Raw genomic sequence first — 16,075 nt, 5'->3', positions numbered from 1 at the left:
ACTTATATATAAATTTTATTTTGTAGAATAATGCTCAAGGTAGACTTTCCTAAGGCTCGATTTGATAGTTTTTTTTATAGAAATGTATAAACCAGGCTGGGTACGGTGGCTCACACCTGTAATCCCAGCACTTTGGGAGGCCGAGGCGTGTGGATCACGAGGTCAAGAGATTGAGACCATCCTAGCCAACATGGTAAAAACCCGTCTCTACTAAAAATACAAAAATTAGCTGGGCATGGTGGCGCACAACTGTAGTCCCAGATACTTGGGAGGCTGAGGCAGGAGAATTGCTTGAACCCAGGAGGCGGAGGTTGCAGTGAGCCGACATCGTACCACCCTAGCCTGGCGAGAGAACAAGACTCTGTCTCAAAAAAAAAAAAAAAGAAATATAAAAGTCATTATTAATTCTTAGAAAGCATTAGATCTTGTTTTAAACATTAGACTTTTAGAAGCATAATTTGTGTTATTTTTAAGAATGTAGAGTAAGCAAAATGAAAGATTACCTGATTTAAAAATTCAGTAGCAACTGCTAAGTGTAATTATTTATATTCATTATCCATAATTATTGAAATTATAAAAAAGTATTACCAAATGTTTAAAAAATTGAGTTTTCAGTTTATACTTTTTTGTTTAGATGTAACAATCAGTATGTACAAATGTTAAAGACCTTTAAAAATGCCCATGCAAATGCAATTAAAAATGGAATGTTGTATTAAGTGTATAAAATGTTTCCCCTAATTTATCTACTGATTAGCTTTTTGTTTGTTTGTTCGTTTTTGAGACAGAGTCTTGCTCTGTTGCCCAGGCTGGAGTGCAGTGGTATGATCTCAGCTCCCTGCAACCTCTACATCCTGGGTTCATGTGATTTTCCTGGCTCAAGTTTCCCGAGTAGCTGAGATCACAGGTGTGTGCCACCATGCTCAGTTAATTTTTGTATTTTTACAAAATTACAAAAGAGATGGGGTTTCACCATGTTGTCCAGGCTGGTCTCTAACTCTTGGCCTCAGGTGATCTGCCTGCCTCGGCCTCCCAAAGTGCTGGTATTACAGGCATGGGCTACCATGAATGGCCTTCATTAGCTTTTGATACCTTAATTAACATGCTTTGGGACAAACGAGGCATTGCCACAATGTAGTTTAACTTCCAGAAAATTTGTGTTTAACTAGAAATTGTTACTTTCTTTTTTTTTTTTTTTTTTGAGAGAAGAGTCTTGCTTTGTCGCCAGGCGCCAGGCTGGAGTGCAGTGGCGTGATTTCAGCTCACTGCAACCTCCGCCTCCTGGGTTCAAACAATTCTCCTGCCTCAGCCTCCCGAGTAGCTGGGACCACGCCCAGCTAATTTTTGTATTTTTTAGTAGAGATGGAGTTTCACCATGTTCTCAATCTCTTGACCTCGTGATCCACGAACCTTGGCCTCCCAAAGTGGTGGGATTACAGGCATGAGCCACCGTGCCCAGCCAAATTGTTACTTTCAATAATTTGAAATTTTTTTTTGACATCATCGTCTTAAGTCAGAATCAGAATATATTTGTGAATTTAAGATACAGATTTTTTTTTTTTTTTTTCTAATCCAACCTGCTCCAGGATAAGATACAGATTTTTGTGTTGGAATATGAAGCAGCCATTGCCATCTTTTAACATTTGAACTGGCCCCTCCCCTCCCTTTTCTCTCTTTCTTTCTTCCTTTTCTTTCTTTCTTTCTCTCTCTCTTTTTTTTTTTTTGAACTGGGGTCTCACTCTGTCATCCAGGCCGAAGTGCAGTGGCACAACCTCTGCTCACTGCACCCTCAACCTCTTGGGCTCAAGCCATTCTCCCGCCTCACCATCCCAAATAGCTGAGGCTACAGGTACACACCACCATGCCCAGCTAATTTTTGTATTTTTTGTTGAGACAAGGTTTCGCTACGTTGCCTAGGCTAGTTTTTTAACTCAGGAACTCAAATGATCCATCCACCTTGGCCTCCCAAAGTGCTGGAATTAAAGGCATGAGCCACTGTGCCCAGTCTCTGAGCTCTCTTTTTATAACAGTTTTCAAAATAACATCAATTTACATTATCCTGAAATGAAATTCATAGGTAATATAACCTACCTGTAACCACTTTAAAAAATCAGTATACTATCCTAAATGTGACATAAAGGAGAAATAAAAGTTGTTTATAGTAAGAGAATATGTACTTGGATATATACATGTCAGGTACATGTTCATTAGAAGACATAATGAAGTAGTCGTGTTTACCTGTATGTAGACTTACTGTGAATTCAGCAGCTAAACACAGATCGATACAGCTATGGTATGTTGATGATTCATATATTGTGGACAGCACCTCCATTGGTGACATGCTTTTCTGAAAGGGTGACCAACTTCTCATGAGATTTTGAAGCAAAATATTTATTGTTTTTTTTTTTTGAGACGGAGTTTCACTCATGTTGCGCAGGCTGGAGTGCAATGGCGCGATCTCGGCTCACCGCAACCTCCGCCTCCTGGGTTCAGGCAATTCTCCTGCCTCAGCCTCCTGAGTAGCTGGGATTACAGGCACGCACCACCATGCCCAGCTAATGTTTTGTATTTTTAGTAGAGACGGGGTTTCACCATGTTGACCAGGATGGTCTCGATCTCTTGACCTCGTGATCCACCCGCCTCGGCCTCCCAAAGTGCTGGGATTACAGGCTTGAGCCACCGCGGCCGGCCTTATATTTATTGTTTTGTAATGTAAAATGGATACAGGACAATTCTTCATCGTGGGGGACTGCTCTATGATCTGCATGCTTCGACCCTGCCCACTAAGTGCCAATGATGTCCCCCCAGCTTTGTCATGACTGTGATCTCACAGATTTCCAATATGCAGTTCCTTCCCCATGGAGATCACTCAATCATATTTAAATTTAAAACTTAGGCCTGTAATCCCAGCACTTTGGGAGGCCAAGGCAGGTAGGGTCAGGAATTCAAGACCAGCCTGGCCAACATGGTGAAACTGTGTCTCTACTAAAAAATACAAAAATTAGCCAGATGTGGTGGCACACGCCTGTAATCCCAGCTACTTGGGAGGCTGAGGTGCAAGAATTGCTTGAAATCGGGAGGCGGAGGTTGCAGTGAGCTGAGATCATGCCATTGCACTCCAGCCTGGGTGACAGAGCGAGAGACTCTGTCTCAAAAATAAATAAATAAATAAATAAATAAATAAAACTTAATCTTCTTAGCTACCTATGAGGTATTATTATTTCCATTTTTTAAATTTGGAAACTGAGGTATAAATTAATTTGTCCAGGACCCCAAAAGTTTTCAGTGGAGAGCTTTGAGTTAGAGTGGGGCAGGGATAGGAGACAGAATTCACAAAGTGAACAAATAGGAGACTTTCTAATGTGGCAAATGCTGTGAAGGAAATAAATAGGATGACAAGAAAGGAACTGTTAGGATGTTTTGAGAAGATGACAATTAGACCGAAATTGTAGGGTGGAATACAGCAGTCATGGTGAGAGCTGTGCAAGAGCTCGCCAGGTGGCGGGCACAGCAGGTGCTCAGCTGTGAGGTGGGAGATGGCTTTGGCATGCTCAAGAACAGAGGATATCCATGAGACAGGTGCGTGGCTGGCAAGGCACAGAGAGGGCTGGGATGAAGTGGGGAGGTGTGTATGAGCCAGACAGTGCAGGGCCCTCTAAGGATAGATTAGGAGTAGAAAGATGCTGAAAGGCTTTGCGCAGGACAGGCAGTTTTCATAACCACTTCCTGATGTTGTGTATTGCTGCATATGGTCTGCGGCTGAAAGTCTTCTAGCCTTGAGGCTGAATGTAGCCTTCTGTAGAACTCCTTGCTCCCTTGGTGTAATGTACTGGCATACTCTAGTTATGAGAGTGCTGATGGCTCTTGGGAGTTGGGATGGATCGTGACCTAAAAAGGACTCTTTTATACTGGAGGAATTGTTCTGTGAAACATTAAGTCAGGAAATTATTTTTAACAAACGTTTTATAATTGAATAGACCAGGTGGTTACAGCTATTCAATTTGGTGGAAAAACAATGCCAAGAACAGATAGTTGCCCAGCAGGAGCAGTTTCACAACCAAATTCAAGTAAGTTGTCATTTACATTGATTATATATATATATATGTTTATTTATTTATATTTTTATTGTTGTTGTTGTTTTTTAAATGGAGTCTCACTCTTGTCACCCAGGTTGGAGTGCAGTGGTATAATCTCAGCTCACTGCAACCTCTGCCTCCCTGGTTCAAGTGAGTCTCCTGCCTCAGCCTCCTGAGTAGCTGGGATTACAGGCACCAACCAACATGCCTGGCTAATTTTTGTATTTTTAGTAAAAACAGGGTTTTGCCTTGTTGGCCAGGCTGGTCTTGAACTCCTGACCTTGTGATCTGCCTGGCTTGGCTTCCAGAAGTTCTGGGATTACAGGCATGATCAACCATGCCCAACCTCCTTTTTTATATTTGTAAGAAAATATATTATATTAAAAAAAAAAAATTTTTTTTTTTGAGACAAGGTCTCACTCTGTCACCAGGCTGGCGTGCAGTGACACGATTTTAGCTCACTACAACCTCTGCCTCCTGGGTTCAAGCAATTCTACTGCCTCAGCCTCCTGAGTAGCTGGAATAACAGGCACATGCCACCATGCCCAGCTAATTTTTAGTAGAGACAGGGTTTCACCATGTTGGCCAAGCTGGTCTTGGAACTCCTGACCTCAAGTGATCCACTTGCTTGGGCCTCCCAAAGTGCTGGGATTACAGGTGTGAGCCACCACACCTGGCCTCTATTTTGTTTATAAACTAAAGATAAAGCATAATATTATCTTTTAGAATAACATCTCATCATATTTTGAAACATGATATTCTTGTAACAGTCATAAAAATAAGATGTTTAATATACTTTCTTACCCAAATCTATAACTTTTTATTTCCAGCATATACAGGAGGAGATAAAAAATTTAGTCAAATTACAGACCAGTAGTGCTTCCTGGACCTCCTGTGATAGAAATTCTTCAAGCAAACAAGTATCTTCAGAAACTCAAATGGGTTTTTTTTCTGAAAGCAGTGAGAAAAATGAATCTGTTATCAGTTATCCTGAATCCAAAGAACTGGAAATGCAGCAAGAAATGTCCACATCACAACTAGACTGCAATGTGGATAGTAGCTCAGTGAGCAGTGGGTATGGTACCTTTTGTATCTCAGAATTAAATCCATACAAATCTCAAGACCATAAGGAGTTCATGGAGCACGTAGATGTTCCCAAAGGACAGTATGTAGCACCTGTGGTGCCAGCCAATTCACTTGTAGATGATGTGAAAAATGAGAGTTTTTATATACAGACTCCTGAAGAGTGTTGTGCATCTCTAAGGGAAGATGTTTCCCTTTTTCCTGGTGAATTTGAACATAATTTTCTTGGTGAAAATAAGGTTTCTGAAGTATACAGTGGGAAAACAAATAGGTAAGTAGAATTTCCATCATTTGAAGGAAGTTTATACATTTAGAATCTAGTGGATAAAGTTCCTTTTAATGAACTATAATAGAATGAGATGTATTTGAACATTTATCAGTTTCTTGCCTATAGCACACTGAAATAAACACACTATATTCTTCTTCCTTTTTTAAGCCCTGGGAAATTAAAGCAATTAAAGGCACACTATATTCTAATGACACTGACTTTCTTCCCATCTGTAATGTTGAAAAAGACTAAACTCTTTTTCTTTCTTTTTTTTTTGAGACAGCATCTTGCTCTGTCACCCAGGCTGGAGTGCAATAGCACGATCTTGGCTCACAGCAACCTCTGCCTCCTGGGCTCAAGCGATTCTCCTGGCTCAGCCTCCTAAGTAGCTGGGACTACAGGCACGTGCCACTATGCCTGGCTGATTTTTTTTTGTATTTTGAGTAGAGATGGGATTTTACTGTATTGGCCAGGCTGATCTCGAACCCCTGATCTCGTGATTTGCCCGCCTCAGCCTCCCAAAGTGCTGGGATTACAGGCATGAGCCACTGCACCCGGCCAAGACTACAAAACTCTTAAGGTGGGAAGCCTTGCCAGAAAATGGAAAAGATATTTTTAGCAGACAGGACTGTATTATTAGTGGAAGGTTGTCACGCATGTTCATGTAATTTGAACAGTTTTTTTTTTTAAAGGTAGGGGGTCTTGTTTTGTTGCCCAAGCTGATGTGCAGTGGTGCAATCATAGCTCACTGCAGCCTAGAATTCCTGGGCTCAAGTGATCCTCCCGAGTAGTTAGGACTGTGCTACTATGTCCAGCTGAAACCGAAAATTACGTACAGGCTTACCCAATTTTATGTTTTTTTTGTTTGTTTTTTGAGTCAGAGTCTTGCTTTGTCTCCCGGGCTGGAGTGCAGTGGTGCAATCTCAGCTCACTGCAACTCTGCCTCCCTGATTCAAGTGATTCTCCAGCCTTAAGTCTCCCGAGTAGCTGGGACTACAGGTGCGTACAACCACATCTGGCTAATTTTTGTATTTTTAGTGGAGACAGAGTTCCACTATGTTGGCCAGGCTGGTCTCTCTCCTGACCATAGGTGATCTACCCAGTTCAGCCTCCCAAAGTGCTGGGATTACAGGTGTGAGCCATGCCGGCTGGCCCCAGTTTTATGTTTTCTTTAGTCTGTATTCTTCCAAATGTGTTTGTTTTTGTTTTGAGATGGAGTCTCACTCTGTCATTCAGGCTGGAGTGCAGTTGTACGTTCTTAGCTCATTGCAACCTCCACCTCCTGGGTTCAAGTGATTCTCCCACCTCAGCCTCCTGAGTAGCTGGGACTGCAGGTGCATACCACCATGCCTAGCTAATTTTTGTGTTTTTAGTAGAGATGGGGTTTCGCCATGTTGGCCAGGTTGGTCTTGAACTCCTGACCTCAGGTGATCTGCCCACCTCAGCTTCCCGAAGTGCTGGAATTACAGACCTGAGCCACCTCGCCTGGCCTGAATGTTTTTTATGTGTAAGAAGAATTTTTATAAATGTAATGACATTTCATGACATAGGAGACTTTTTATAAACTGTGGCTTAATTTTCGTAAGACAAATAATCCTTAAAAAATTTCCTAATTTTTTAGTTTTGTATCTCTGAATTGTGTCACCTAAAGCAACACAAATCTTATCTACGTCCAAGTATAACGATTGATTTGTGCCAACAAATATGCTGTCACTGTAGAGATATATTTAGCACTTGGAAGGGCAAATGTGGTGGTTTTTGTTGTAGTATATGGCTACAGACTTTGTGTAATACTAGTCACTGTTAGTCTTTTTGTTTACTTTGCCTTTGATAATAAATTGAAAAAAGTAATATAGGTGAATTAATAAAAATTCGTTATCTTACCACTATTAGAAAAAACAACTGGCTGGGCACAGTGGCTAACGCTTGTAATCCCAGCACTTTGGGAGGCTGACGCAGGTGGATCACTTGAGCCCAGGAATTTGAGGTCAGCCTGGGCAACATGACAAGACCCTGTCTCTACAAAAAAAAATATAAAAATTAGCTGGGTGTGGTGGTTCCTGCCTGTGGTCCCAGCTACTCAGGAGGCTGAGGTGTGAGGGTCACCTGAGCTGAGGAAGGTCAAGGCTGCAGTGAGCTGTGATTGCATTCTACCCCGAGTGACAAAGAGGATCTCCAAAAAAAAAAAAAACTGGAAAGCATTTTCCACTGACACAGTATCTACTGGTGGTTAGCTTTATATGTGATGTACAGTATTTGTGTGAAGTCCAGTCTCTAAAGAGAGTAATGTTGGAGCCCAGCGTCATGGCTCATGCCTGTAATCACAGCACTTTGGGAGGCTGAGGTGGGCAGAGGTCAAAAGTTTGAGACCAGCCTGGCCAACATGGCAAAACCCCATCTCTACTAAAAATACAAAGCTTAGCTCAGTGGTGGTGTGTCTGTAATCCCAGCTATTCAGGAGGCTGAAGCACGAGAGTTGCTTGAACCTAGGAGATGGAGGTTGCAGTGAACTGAGATTGCACCACTGTACTCCAGCGACTCTGTCTCAAAAAAAAAAAAAAAAAAAAAGGGCCGGGTGCGGTCGCTCACGCCTGTAATCCCAGCACTTTGGGAGGCTGAGGTGGGTGGATCACGAGGTCAAGAGATCGAGACCATCCTGGTCAACATGGTGAAATCCCATCTCTACTAAAAATACAAAAAACATTAGCTGGGCATGGTGGCATGTGCCTGTAATCCCAGCTACTCAGGAGGCTGAGGCAGGAGAATTGACTGAACCCAGGAGGCGGAGGTTGCGGTGAGCCGAGATCACGCCATTGCACTCCAGCCTGGCTTACAAGAACGAAACTCCGTCTCAAAAAAAAAAAAAAAAATTTGTTTTTCTTCTTCTTAAATAGTAAATCTGTAACATCATGGGCACAAAAACTGAAGCAGAACCAACCAAAGAGAGCACATGTAGAAGATGGAGGTTCAAGATCTAAACAAGGAAATGAGCAAAGCAAGAAGACACCAATTGAGAAAGTAGGTGACAAGTCACTTTCCCTGCGGGCTCCAATACTGGATGATTATGTGGGTTTAGTACACACTCATGAAAAAATTCTTGTGCCCTTTCTTTTGTATTGTTAATTTGTTCATTTATACATCTTTTTTTTTCTTTTTTGAGATGGAGTTTCGTTCTTGTGGCCCAGGCTGGAGTGTAATGGTGTGATCTTGGCTCACTTCAGCCTCTGCCTCCCAGGTTCAAGCGATTCCCCTGCCTCATTCTCCTGAGTAGCTGGGATTACAGGCACCTGCCATCATGCCCAGCTAATTTTCGTATTTTTAGTAGAGATGGGGTTTCACCATGTTGGCCAGGCTGGTCTTGAACTTGTGACCTCGGGTGATCCACCCACTGCAGCCTCCCAAAGTGCTGGGATTACAGGCATGAGCTACTGCTCCTGGCCCATTTATACGTCTTTCTTTTGGTGTTTCAGAGGATTAGAAATCATTGCTATAAATGTTGCTTTAGTAGACTGGAAATCAAAGCTAATAAGGGATAAAATATTATTAAAATGAATCATTTCCAAAGGTCCTATTTCTCTTTGTGCTGCAAATGTTTACATTTAGCCAGAGAGTAATCCATTTAATTGTTTAAAACTTTCAAATAATTTGTACTACTATTAAGTTATAAGAAGTAATACTGTAATCTTAAAGTTGAATACTTTAAGATGCCTTTATGAAATTTGGATAGTTCTGAATTTATAATCAAAATTATGAGAGATTAAATGTTAAAATTCTGTATGGCCCTTTTGCTAACCTAGCAGCTACTTTAATTAAAATATTATAGATATTGAATTAGGTTTTTAAAAAATTATTTACATTTGAGTTTCAGATAATTAAGATCTAATTTTTTTTTTTTTTTTAATTTTTGAGACAGAGTCTCTGTCGCCCAGGCTGGAGTGCAATGGCGCGATCTCTGGTCACTGTAATCTCTGCCACCTGGGTTCCAGTGATTCTTCTGTCTAAGCCTCTCGAGTAGCTGGGATTATAGGCGCCTGCCGCCATACCAGCTAATTTTCGAAGTTTTAGTAGAGATGGGGTTTCACCATCTTGGCCAGGCTATTTTGTTTTTCTGAGATGGAGTCTTGCTCTGTTGCCCAGGCTGGATTGCAGTGGCATGATCTCAGCTCATTGCAATCTCCGTCTCCTGGAGCGATTCTCCTGCCTCAGCCTCCCAAGTAGTTGGAACTACAGGTGCGTGCCACCATACCAGGCTTCTTTTTGTATTTTTAGTGGAGATAGGATTTTGCCATGTTGGTTAGGCTAGTCTTGAACTCCTGACCTCAAGTGATCTCCCCACTTCAGCCTCCCACCCCAAGTGCCTGCATTATAGGCATGAGTCACTGTGCCTGGCCAAAAAAATATTTTTTAAATATACTTTTGTAGAGACAGGGTCTCACTATGTTGCTGAGGGTGGTCTCAAACTCCTGGCTTCAAGTGATGCTCTTGCCTTGGCCTCCCAAAATGCTGAGATTACAAGCAGGAGCCACTCTGCCCAGCCAGATAATTTTTAATGTTCCTGTGTAGCCCTTATTGGTCTAAATTTGTTACAGAATAGCATTGTTTTAGTATAATACATTGAAATTGCAAAATCAGGTCCCTCTACAAACCAAATACCTTTAGAAACTGGCCATGTTTTATCATCCTGAACACAGTCTTTCTGTCATCCTATGAAAAAGATCTGTTTAAGAGATCATAAGAAGATAGTCCTTCAGCTTTCATAAGGCATTACTACTCTTACAACAAATTTTCTTTCTTCAATCTGTGGTATTTACACTTCCTGTTATCACCATTCTTTGCACTTTTTCAGATTTGTGTTAAAGAGGAGGGAAGTGAAGGTAAATGAAGTTCTATGAACCACAAAGGCTTCTGTGGCCTAGGAAAGCCCTTTAGCACTGCATTGCTAGTTTTATTCTAGAAAAGCCCTTTAGTACTATATTGGTAGCTCTAGAAAAGCCATTCAATACAGTGTTGTTAGTTGTTTGTTTGTTTTGTTTTGTTTTTTGAGACAGAGTTTTTCTCTGTCACCCAGGCTGGAGTGCAGTGGCTCAATCTCGGCTCACTGCAACCTTTGCCACCCAGGTTCAAGTGATTTTCCAAGTTCAAGCTATTCTCCTGCCTCAACCTCCTGAGTAGCTGGGATTAGAGGCATGCACCACCACGCCTGACTAATTTTTTTGTATTTTTAGTAGAGACGGGGTTTTACCATGTTGGCCAGGCTGGTCTCTAACTCCTGACCTCAGGTGATCCGCCCGCCTCAGCCTCCCAAAGTGCTGGGAATACAGGCGTGAGCCACCGGTTAGGTCTGTTCTAGAAAATCCATTTAGTACTGTGTTAGTTCTGCTTTAGATTAAGTCATTTAGTACTGTGTTGGTAGTTCTGTTTTAGAAAAGCCCTTTAGTTTAGTGCTGTGTTGATAGTTCTATTCTTTTGACTCTCTGTGCAAAGATGGTATATCCTTTCTTGGTATGACAGCAGAAAACCATTTGGAGACTGGGAAAAAATTGCTTTTTCTCATTGGGATAGATTGGCATAGAGAATGTTTTCATACACAGTAGTTTCTTTTCTTCTGTTTTTACCAAGATTACAGCACTTTTTGTGCAGACTTCCACTTCTAATAAACTTTGGGCTGTGGTTATGTACTCAGTGGGTTCGCTGGTTTTCTTGCTGTCGTTTGTGATTGTAGCTCAGTATATGCCATGTAGCCCCGTGGTGCTGCCTTTGCTGCACATTAGACTCACCTGAGGAGATTTAAAAATCTACTATTTCTGGTTTCCAAGCCCAGGTGCTGACCTGTGTATTGAGACTTTTAATCAGGTGATGCTGATGTGCAGTAGAGTCTAGGAGCCGCTGGTCAATTAGGGCAACACCTAATTTTCCTTCTCTATTCAGTGGAGAATCAGACCAGCTGCCCATGGTCTGGCCTTGCCTGAGAAATGCCTTTCTGGTGGCGTCTTCTCCATCTTGTGATTATAGGGCAGAAAGTGGAGGCTCTGAGGAGGCAGTGATTCCCTCTGAGTCTTTCTTTGATCATCCCCTGAACAAGTTTTAATTTTCCTTTTTTGGGGTAATTGAAATATTTGGTATTAAATCACTAGGGAAAATCAAGTTTCTTTGATATTTCTGAGCCCTAAATGATTTTGAGCTCATGGTGGTTGGTCATTGGTGGTGTCTCCCCTGAAATGCATTTCTTACTTGCGTGATTCTGGATTCACAAAAGTTAGAACTTTCCTTTTTATTTAGTCTTTTTTCTTCTCTTACTGGTTTCAGTTTCAGTCTAAAGCAGAGAATGCTTGTTATCAGGATTATCTTTTGATCCAATTTTTTTTTTTTTTTTTTTTTTTTTTTTTTTTTTTTTGAGACGGAGTCTCGCTCTTGTTACCCAGGCTGGAGTGCAATGGTGCGATCTTGGCTCACCGCAACCTCCGTCTCCTGGGTTCAGGCAATTCTCCTGCCTCAGCCTCCTGAGTAGCTGGGATTACAGGCACGTGCCACCATGCCCAGCTAATTTTTTGTATTTTTAGTAGAGACGGGGTTTCACCATGTTGACCAGGATGGTCTCGATCTCTTGACCTCGTGATCCACCCGCCTCGGCCTCCCAAAGTGCTGGGATTACAGGCTTGAGCCACCGCGCCCGGCCGATCCAATTTTATTTTTATACAATGGTAGTTTATTTTGTGTAAATAGCAGCTTTGAAGTAATTTTGAAATTGCATGTTGTTTAGCAAAAGGGTTTTCTTTGTCCTTTGTCTTGGACAGACTCTCCCATTTCACAGGCCAAGGGGCTTCTGTGATGGCTTTTCAGATGGGCTAATAAACAGTTACTAAAACTCATTAAGGTCCTTGTGCTAAGCTTAGGTTGGCTTCTTGGGCTAAGATGGTTTATATTTAGAAGGGCTTTTCATTGCATCCTACCTTTATTTTTCATTAAAAGCTGGGCCTGTTTTCTTTAGTGGATGCCTTGTTTGCCCAGAAGAGTGCAGCAGGCAGCTCCGTCAGGTAGGCCCCTGCCAGCCCACTGTGTGTGCCGTGGCCGGGTGCACTGAATTTGCACCTCAGAATCCAGACGAGGACAAAATATTTTACTTGGGATTATTTGACTTGGACTTTTCTAGTCACCTTCTCTTGGTCTTAAGTACTGAGACAAATTCAGACAGGGAGGAGTTAGTTTTGTAAGAGACAAAAGATGACTTTGGAATTTGTTTCTTGATGAGAAAGAAAATAAGTGGTGCCTTATAAGGTTGATGGGTTAATCCCCCTTCTTGGTAGGTAGTATTATGTCAGTGTGCTTTTACTTTGGCAGTGGGTTCATGGTTGGTTACAAACTCTACAGGAATTGCAAGTTTGATAAGGGATCTGATAAGAAAAATTGATAGAAATATTCTCATCGTATATCTCTGTTTGGAAACACATTTCTTCTGACAGTGCCAGAGATGTTGTAAGGAGAGTTTTGCTCAGAATTTTTACTAGAATTAGTAAGCAGCGACTAGTAACCAATTGTTTGTATATAGGAAGTAGTCTACTTAAGGTTCATATTATTGATTTATGGTTTCTAAAGTTAATCTGATTTATTGTAATTATAATGATAAAAATGAATTGTTAGAGCTTTTACATTAATTTTTATATTAATGACTTTAATTCTAGGCATCTCAAATTAGTTTTGGAAGTAAATGGCAAATACATTTTAGGTCTGAACTCACGAAATAATACCTGCCCCCATTTTCCTTCCAGCTCTACAGAGAACCGAAATAAACTTTTGTAAATTACACAGGCAAAAAAAAAAAATTCAACAGTGAATATTTGACAGTGAATTCCTCTGAGCATTCTTGTAACCATGGGGAAACCAGGCTTTTTTTTTTTTTTTTTGAAACCGGGTCTCGCTCTGTCGCTCAGGCTAGAGTGCAGTGGCAAGATCTTGGCTCATTGCAACCTCTCCCTCCCGGGTTTCAAGCGATTTTCCTGCCTCAGCCTCCTGAGTAGCTGTGGTTATAGGCACCCACCATCGCACCCAGCTAATTTTTGTATTTTTAGCAGAGATGGAATTGTGTCATCTTGGACAGGCTGTTCTGGAACTCCTCACCTCGTGATCCACCCGCCTTGGCCTCCCAAAATGCTGGGATTACAGGTGTGAGCCACTGCGCCTGGCCAAGGTTTCTTCTTTGTGAACCCTCTGAAGGTTTCTCTACACCTGGTTTGATGCCCGCTCTCATTCCTTGAGTCAGCAGTTTGTGCCTGATGACTTTTAGCTGTAAACCAATAGTTTTCTTTCTTGTAGTCTGATTTTGCTGCTGCTACACATCCTCGTGCTTTTTACCTCAGTAAACCAGATGAAACTCCAAATGCTTGGATGTCTGATTCAGGAACAGGTATGATACTCATACTATGCTCAGAGGAAGGTACTTTTATTTTTTTAACCTAAACTATACTCAGAGGAAGGTACTTAGATTTGGAGAGTTATTTTTAAAGAACAACTTGCCTGCATTTCTCCTTATAGGATGATGCTGTATAGTAGTATGGTTTTGTTAATCTATGATATCTAGTGGTGTTCCTCCGGTAGCATCCTTACCTTTGTTTGTTTTGTTTTTTGAGACAGGGTCTCACTCTGTTGCCCAGGCTGGGGTGCAGTGGTGCGATCACGGTGCAGCCTCAACCTCCCAGGCTCACTTGATCCTCCCACCTCAGCTTCCCAAGAATAGTTGGGACAACAGGCAGCGCCACCATGCCTGGCTAACTCTTGTATTTTTTTGTAGAGACAGGGTTTCGCCATGTTGCTCCAGCTGGTCTTGAACTCCTGGGCTCAGGCAATCCACCTGCCTCAGTTTCTCAAAGTACTTCAGCCATCATGCCTAGCCACCTTTCTTTCTTGTCTAATTTGTGTTATAAGATTTGTAAAGAGAATGAATAAGTACTTTTGCAACTATTTCAAACAGCTGTAAAAATCATTAACCTTTTTCAGGTAGTCCAAAATGAATTAAATTCAAACGCTCTGAACCATTCTTTATACCCTATGGTGAGTTTATTCAAGTCTTAATGACTTTATATACAGACTTTCATATCCCACATCCAATTCATCAGGATAAATTAGCTTTGCCTTATAAAACTTTCTTTTTCTTTTTCCCCTCTGAGATGGTGTCTCACCCTGTTTCCAGGCTAGAGTGCAGTGGCATGATCTCAGTTCATTGCAGTCTCTGCCTCCTGGGTTCAAGTGATTCTCCTGCCTCAGCCTCCTGAGTAGCTGGGACTATAGGCACACACCACCACACCTGGCTAATTTTTGTATTTTAGTAGAGACGGGATTTTACCATGTTGGCCAGAATGGTCTTGAACTCTTGACCTTGTGATCCGCCTGTGTCAGCCTCCCAAAGTGCTGGCATTACCACTGCGCCCAGACGCCTTATAAAACTTTCTAGAACCCCACCACTTCTAAAAAACAACAACAAAAAACAAAAAAAGAAATTGTATATTTTAAAATATATTTTAAGGCCAGGACTGGTAGCTCACACCTGTAATCCTTGCACTTTGGGAGGCTGAAAAGTGTGGATTGCTTGAACTCAGGAGCTCAAGACCAGTCTGGGCAACATGGCAAAGCCCTGTCTCTACTTAAAATACAAAAAAATTTAGAGGGCTTGGTGGTATGTGCCTGTAGTCCCAGTTTCTTGCAGGGGTAAGGCAGGAGGATGGCTTGAACCCAGAAGGTCGAGACTCCAGTGAGCTGGGCTAGGCACAGTGGCCCATGCCTGTAATTCCAGAGCTTTGGGATGCCAAGGGGGCGGATCACTTGAGGTTTGGAATTCCAGACCAGCCTGGCCAACATGATGAAACCCCGTCTCTACTAAAAATATAGAACTTAGCTGGGTGTGGTGGTACGTGCCTGTAACCCTAGCTACTCGGGAGGTTGAGACAGGAGAATCACTTGAACCTGGGAGGTGGAGTTCGCAGTGAGCCGAGATTGTGCCATTGCACTCCAGCCTGGGCAACAGAGTGAGACACTGTCTCAGAAAAAAGAAAAAGACTACAGTGAGCTGAGATGGCACCACTGTACTCCAGCCTGGGTGACAAAGTGAGACCCTGTCTCAAATAAAAAAACATATATATTTTAATTAATTAATTTTTTTCCAAGTCGGAGTCTTACTCTGTTGCCCAGGTTGGAGTACAGTGGCGTGATCTTGGCTCACTGTAACCTCTGCCTACTGGGCTCAAGCGATTCTCCTGCCTCAGCCTCCCGAGTAGCTGGGATTACAGGTGTGCCACCATGCCCAGCTAATTTTCGTATTTTTTAGTAGAGATGGGGTTTCGCCATGTCGGCCAGGCTGGTCTCAAACTCCTGACCTCATGATCTGCCTGCCTCAGACTCCCAAAGTGCTGGGATTACAGGCATAAGCCACCGTGACCAGCCTATTTTTTTTTTTTTTTTTTTTTTTTAATCTTTGCTGGTGGGGAGAAGTGAGTGCCACCAGCCTATTTTTTTTGGGCGGGGGGAGGGCAGTGTCTGACTCTTATCACCCAGGCTGGAGTGCAGCGGTGGCATCTTAGTTCACTGCAACCTCTGTCTCCTGGGTTTGAGCAATTCTCGTGCTTCAGCCTCCTAAGTAAGTGGAATTAGAGGTGTGTGCTAC

General features: G+C 42.1%; 1 protein-coding gene across 15 annotated transcripts in view; it reads left to right on the top strand.

Annotated features, from left to right (window-relative positions):
• MPHOSPH9 (M-phase phosphoprotein 9) overlaps positions 1-16,075 on the top strand; it is a 72,001-nt gene that overhangs the window by 8,150 nt on the left and 47,776 nt on the right. For 11 of the 15 annotated variants that reach the window (XR_004258228.1, XR_004258227.1, XR_004258224.1 and 8 more), the window contains 4 exons: positions 3,975-4,064; positions 4,904-5,427; positions 8,319-8,442; positions 13,735-13,825. Coding sequence is in view for 12 of the 15 variants with exons in the window: in XM_032243115.1 (XP_032099006.1) it covers positions 3,975-4,064; positions 4,904-5,427; positions 8,319-8,442; positions 13,735-13,825 (829 nt within the window). In the remaining 3 variants the exon portion in view is untranslated. Of the gene's footprint in view, positions 1-3,974; positions 4,065-4,903; positions 5,428-8,318; positions 8,443-9,919; positions 10,299-13,734; positions 13,826-16,075 lie in introns of those variants that run through there. The other 4 variants (XM_032243107.1, XM_032243184.1, XM_032243174.1 and 1 more) reach the window with 2 other exon arrangements.

The sequence above is a fragment of the Sapajus apella genome, unplaced genomic scaffold, assembly GCF_009761245.1.
Source record: "Sapajus apella isolate SASKATOON/1434 unplaced genomic scaffold, GSC_monkey_1.0 scaffold2, whole genome shotgun sequence".
NCBI lineage: Eukaryota > Metazoa > Chordata > Mammalia > Primates > Cebidae > Sapajus > Sapajus apella.
This window is presented reverse-complemented; position numbering and strand designations above follow the sequence as displayed.